The 6,443-nt window shown below is 50.1% G+C and overlaps 1 protein-coding gene across 1 annotated transcript in view; it reads left to right on the forward strand.

Moving 5' to 3' along the window:
• The window catches only part of Sh2d4b (SH2 domain containing 4B), a 96,024-nt gene that overhangs the window by 64,843 nt on the left and 24,738 nt on the right, over nucleotides 1-6,443 (forward strand). Inside the window, exon 7 of the mRNA XM_013506308.1 lies at nucleotides 267-391. Within this exon, the coding sequence (XP_013361762.1) occupies nucleotides 267-391 (125 nt within the window). The remainder of the gene's footprint in view (nucleotides 1-266; nucleotides 392-6,443) is intronic.

The raw sequence follows: 6,443 nt of genomic DNA on the forward strand, positions 1-6,443 counted from the left end.
TTCTCTCCCTCTCCTCTCCCTCCTGTCTCCCTCCCTCTCTCCCTGTCCTCTCCCTCCTCTCTCCCTCTTCTCTCCCTCTCCTCTCCCTCCTCTCTCCCTTCCCTCCCTCTCTCCCTCTCCTCCCCTCTTCTCTCCCTCCTCTTTCTTTCCTCTCTCCCTCCTCTGTCCCTCTGTTCCTCCTCTCTCCCTCTCTCCCTCCACTCTGCCATCCCCTCTCCCTCCACACTCTACCCTAACTTCCCCATCCACCTCTCTCTTCTCAGCAGGACGTGGGAGCGACCACTGCGTCCAGTCTCCAGAGAAGTCATTGTCCGCTGGTTTAAGGAGGAGCAGCTGCCTCGCCGGGCTGGCTTCGAGAGGAACACCAAATCCATCGCCCCCTGGTTCCATGGTAGGACTTCTCTGTGGGCCCCAGGGCACAGCTGTCCGTATATCTGCCTCCTTCACATGCACAGCAGTCTTGGAGGACACTGTAACCAGGGATAAGAACTCCAGACTCCCCTGCCTCTCTTTTGCCCCCTATAATTCCAGGAGTCCTTGAGCTCGGGGCATCCTTGGCTCCCTCTGTCTGCTGGGAAGGGGGTGAACAGGAGTCCTGTCCACTGCTAAGGACACATGACCCCAAGGCCAGCAGGGCTCCTCTGTGTCATCTTCCCTGTATTCATAGCACAGTGAGCTCTCAGTGGTCCAAGATCTGGGTCCCTGGGTCCTGGAGGTGCCCGGCACAGGCAGTCTCTGGACAAATCCTTGCTGACTACATGGCACATGGCTGGATAAAGAGGTTGCAGGCATCCAAACAGAGCCTTAGAGGCTGGAGGCTCCATGCAAGTCTTTCAATTCCCTCATTACAGATAAGAACCTGAGGCTTAAAGAAGGGAGGAAGTTTTAATAGGTGCCAGGAAACTGGTAAAATCAAGTTCAAGAATGCATCTTGAGGACCATGACCCCCATCCAGTGATCTGAATATGCAGTAGTCCCAGGCAGGGAAACAGGGCTGTGACTTCATCTTAGACTTGCTACAGGGAACTGGGAATGGTCACTGGCTATCGGTTCCCTCTGTACGGTTAGCTAATGCTGCCTGACAAGTCACCTCCAAACTCAGTAGCATAAAGTAAGTAAGCAGTTATTATGTATTCATGAATTTCTGAATCAACTGGGGTGTTCGTCTAGCATGCCTTAGCCTCAGACGATCACTCTGAGCTTGCTCATGTGTCTCTGGGCAGCTGGCAGGTCAGTCAGAATACTCTCAGCTGGGACAGCTCCTCTTTACTCTGTGTGCTGCTCGTTCTGCTGCAGCCTGGCCCAGGCCCTCAGGTTCCTCTGCAGGAGCTGAACATATGCTTTGCTCCCTGAGCCTCTCCCCAACCAGCTCAGATCTGCCTGCAGTGTCCCCAGTCAGAACCGATCTCCCCTGCATGGTTACCACCCTGCTGACCCACACCTGGCTCTGCTTGCCTTCCACTTGCTTCTGGGAGCTTGACCAGCCTTCACACTGGCCTGTAGTCCCCGCCCTCTGGTATCTCCAGGGCCTACAGGCAACTGGCAGAGGCAGCCTCCAGTGTAAGCTCTGGGCGTGGTCTGTCTCCATGAGAAGCAGCTGTGGCACTGAGAGGTCATGCAGAGTGGGCAAGTCCATCTATACCCTCATGCCCTTCATCCCTGGAGCTGGGCAGCTTGTGCAGGCAGCAGGCTCACTCTGCAGGCCAGCCATGGAGGTGTGGCACTGTAAAGGGTAACTAAGGGTCACACAGGTGGCAGCACCAGCAGTCCAGGCTGTAGGAGAGTCCTCTGGAGTCTGTGCCTTCTACTGTCCAGTTCACCTTCCACCCACCACCCTGAGAATCCTTTCAATATACCCAAGTCCCAGTGCTGTCCTACTCAGTGTCCTATGCTCCTCACCCCTGCAGTGAACTCTGAATGCCCCAGGGGACTGGGCTGCTCCCGCCCAGCCTCGTGCCGAACTGCTCCTGGCCCATCTTGCCGTCAGTGTGCTGGCCTCTTCCATCCTTCAGACGAGCTTTCCTCCTCTCCACCTCAGGCCCTTTGTCCTTGCTCTTGCTCTGCTCACTTTTGCTGTCTTTCCACAGCTCTGTGCTGACACATTCTTGTTTTCATCCGAAACAGCCTCTCTTCTGAGAGGCCTTTCCTGAGCTCCTTCCTACAGCACTTTTCCTCAGTTTCTCTCAGTTCACCCTGTCTGAGAGTGCTTGCTGCAGCGGGGTTCATCGCAACCATTGTCTCAGCTGCGTGTTAGCCCCTGAGGCCGAGGACCTGTCAGTGTCCCTAGGTATCCATGGGAGGAATGGCAGAGGAGCAGATGAAGGGTCAGAACTGGGATTAGATCCAGGCTTTTGAGTCTGAAGAAACATCCTTTGCTTTTCTGCTGTGGGTTCTGGGAGGTGTGAGTCCCGTCAGCAGCTGAGAAGGATCAGAAAACCAGGATCACACTAGAGAGGCTTGGATTTGCCTTCCCAGTTGGCCATGTGCTCAGTGCGGCCAAGGCCACCTCTGTGCCCACCCTGCCTCCCACCAGCCTGGGCCAGGGGCAGCGGCACATCCAAGACAAGGTCACTGTCTCCATCTGTTGTCGCTTTTGAGCTTCCCACTCCATGAACAGAATCCCCCTGGGGCAGGTCACTGTGTAGCTAGGCTTCGTTTTACCTTTGTAACGTTTGTGCCCAAAAGGTCAATGACCCCAACTTCTCATGCATAGCTCAGGCCCACCAGGAGTTGGCTGAAGCATTGAGTGAGGGCCTCAGACCGGGGAACTGCCTCCCCTGGAAACTCTGAAGGCCTCATGAAAGAGAGAAAAGAAAGACTTGGCCACACAGTGGCCCGAAGCCTCTGCACAGTTGCACAATTTCCCCAGGCACAGCCAGGCTGGCACCTAGGACATGCTGGGTAGTTTCACATGATAAGAGACTGTCACAGTCACCGTTCCTATTCAGACCTCTTCCTTCTCCGTAAGCCTGAGAGGCTCCCACGGCTCAGAGCATGGTCCACATTCATGGGTGCCTGAACCCAGGTTCCTAGAACTGGCCTGGTATTCTTTGCCCCTCACTTCTGTCACGCTGTGTGTCCCCGTATCCTGGTGGAGCTTCCACTGGAATCGCTGCCTCCCCCTTTGTACCTCATTGTCATCATGGAGACAATCACGACACAGGGTACAGCTCAAGTGTCCAGTGAGGGGGGTCTGCAGCTGTGCCGCAGGCTCAGCGGGGCTGTGGCAGCCCACAGGGAAGGTGCAACAGAGGTGCTCAAATTTGCCTTTAGTTTTATTTTCTACCTTGATAGTAGAAAAAGTAACTTTTGTGTTGTCACAGAACAAACAGAAGCAAAATTTAAGTCTCACGATTTATGTAACCGATTGCATGTTCTCCTGACAGCTCTACCATAAAGTGCTCAGGAAAGTTGCTAATACATCTAGCAGAGCTGCCACATGACCAAGTTCTCATCACTCCATGGCAGAATGAAAGAAGGCTCATGTCTGGAGAATGGCCGAGTGTCTTTGCTTGGAAAGGACTGTGCTGTGTTTTAAGATTATAGCTTCAGTTTTAGGAAGAAAATGTCTTATCTTTTATGAGATGATGGTGATGGTACATAGTAGTTATTTTTATGTACTGTCTTTGCTTAGAAAAAGAAAATGTTAGCAGCCTTATGTTGACTCCCAAGACTTTTATTTTTAATAATTCGGAACAATGGGTATACTCTAACTTTCTGTCCAGTGTAAGAATTCCCTGATGGAGGAGGCAGGACCCCATTCCAATCCTTACAGTGACAGGAAGCTCATCACCCCTCAGGAACCTTGCACCAGTCTAATTGCTAAGGGTTTCTGCTGCTGGTTGGCAGGGGCTCTGCTCTCTTTATTGGGTGTGCTGGGCTTCTTAGAAGGGGAGGGCTGCTCTGCTCCCCTCCCCTGCTCCTTCTGGGGCCGTCTGAGTAGCTCAGGCCTGCGCTTCTCATGGCGGCAGTACAGGCTCCAGGGAGCTGTTGGCAGAGGGTGTAGCTCCAGATGTCCACTCTCAGCACCAGCTCGCTGCCGCCCCACCTCATGCATCTCAGAGTTGAGGGATGGACAGTATATTCTGTTATTCTCTTGAGAGGAACTTTAAAACCATGTGTCAAAGGCACGGAGACAGGGAGGGAAGAAGAATTCGAGCTAGCAGTGCATTCCGTCATGATCCTAATACAGACCTTTCCTTTCCCAGGTAAAACATTCCTGATTAATTTAGCTGGATTTTAGGAGCAAGTTAAAAATGACTGTGAGTCCTGGTTCCTTTGCTTTTCTCATTTGGACATGCTGTGGGGTAAACCAAATAGTCACATGCTCAAGGGCTCTGAAGATGGGGGAGCCCATCTTCTTGCTGGCCTTGGGTGAGTCCTTTAATTCCCTGTCTGTGAAAATGGCATTATTACATCAGCCTCACAAGATACTTAAGAAAATTAAGTCAACAAAAATATTTTCTTGCCCACAAGGGCTAGGTCGATGGGAATGCTGATGTCCCTGGAGTCTGGGATTGGTCGCCAGATTCTCACTTCCTTTGGGAAACAGGGTTTCGAGAAGTGGGGTCAGGACACAAAAGAGGAGGAGACTGGCTTCCCTTGGGAATCGCAGGGCTCTGATAATTTTTTTTGGTCTTTTTTTAAAAAAAGCAGTCAGTGCACAAGTAATTCCTTGCTTCTCCTTTGCTCATTGTTATCTTCTAAGAGTTCGAAGAGAGACTTCCAGTTATATAGAAGCATTCCTGAGAAATGACAGTGCGTATAACCTTGGTTTTGGGGAAAAATTCTTATCTTTAGGCTCTGACATACATGTCCTTTGTATGGACATTGGCTCATTCAGGCTTATTTCTCTTCCTGAGCTTTACTGCTAGAAAAGAGTTGCAGAATGGCCCTTGGTTTATTGGCTTGGCAAAGCCCCCTGGCTGGCTCACTGCCTGCCTCTAGGGGTTGGCACAGAGTGGAATTGTGTGGTAGACGATGCAGTCGGCATTGGTAGATGATGCCTGTGGGATTCTGCTCAGGTACAGGGATGGTCTCACCTGGGCTCCAGGGTGTTAAGCTGGACTCAAGGGAGATATCGGCTTAACACATCTGCTGACAAGCACAAAGAGTGGGGCATCCACCAGAGCGGAGGCGCTCTCCATTTAGATAGTGCAGTCTGTGGCAGCCCAGCACTTGGGGGCAGGTGGAGCTTCCTGTGCAAAGTAAGAGCTCAAAGTGGGTTGAGCTCCTCACACTGGGACTTCCGAGCATATTTGGAGAGGAACAGTGCAGGTCACAGGCTGCTGGTTCTAGAATGAACCCAGGTCCTCAGACCCTTGAGGACATTGCTGTTTGGATGACACCACGGCACATTCAACATTGTTTGAGGGAAGGGAAAAGAGTAGAAGTTACAGTCATCACATTTAAGGATTACTTGGCAGACATTTGTCTTGGGAAAAAGAAGCTATGTTGTGGAATGGATGGAGGATAGAGCCACTGCCGCAAATCTCTGGAGATTGTTTAAGAGGCCAAACTTGGGTCCAGGATGGGGGGATCTGAAGAGATACATGTCACCTTAAGCTGCTTGTAGCTTGCTATTGGGCAGCCTCCCTCCCTGGCCTGCGAGCTCCCAATTGGGAGAGTGGATGCAGTGTATTTCTGGGGATGTGTTTTGCTGACATTATTCCAGCACCTCCAGCTATGGCTATGAACACGGGACAGGCCAGGGCACAGGGCTGGCTTCAGAGTGTGTTTCTGGGAGTCTGTGTACTGAGAAGCAAATGTATTCTTCACTCTTTTGTTGCTGGGTTTTCTTTTCTTTTTTTTTTTTTTTTTTTTTTTTTTTTTTTTTTTTTTTGCCTTTTTGAGACTGGATCTCATTATGCAGTTCAGGCTGGGTTTGAGCTCACTTTGTAGCCCAAGCTGGTCTCAAACTCACAATGATCCTCTTGCTTCAGCCTCCCAAGTGCTGGGATTACAAGGCACAGACTACCACAGCTGGCTCTTGCATATACTTTCAGTGGAGGTTTTAATCTCTTGTACTTCTGTTTGGATCGGTTTCAAGGATTCCATTTATTTCCTATGTTGGGCATTTTTTGTTTCCATCATTTTTCTAAACTCATCTGTTCTTTTATCTGTCTTCTCTAATGTCCTTGATTTTAAGCATCATTTCTTTTGTACCTGAAAGATTATTTTCTGTACAGCCTTTTCCACTTGTTTTTCTTTTCACTTCTGTTGCTATAATTTCAGAAAGTTCAAGTGTTTGACCTGTAATTTTGTCTATCTTGTTGTGTTCTCTGCTTGTCCTGGGTGAGCTGGGGGCTGGGATTGCATTTTGCTTCTGCATTTTGTCATTTTCTATTTTCTGTTTTATATTTTATTTTGTTTTCTATGTTGATGCTTGTCAGTTTCTTCTGGTAGCTTTATCACTGGTATTGAAGTTTCTCTGGATGTCTGTT

This window comes from Chinchilla lanigera, unplaced genomic scaffold (assembly GCF_000276665.1).
Source record: "Chinchilla lanigera isolate Chin_1 unplaced genomic scaffold, ChiLan1.0 scaffold00109, whole genome shotgun sequence".
Classification (NCBI taxonomy): Eukaryota; Metazoa; Chordata; class Mammalia; order Rodentia; family Chinchillidae; genus Chinchilla; species Chinchilla lanigera.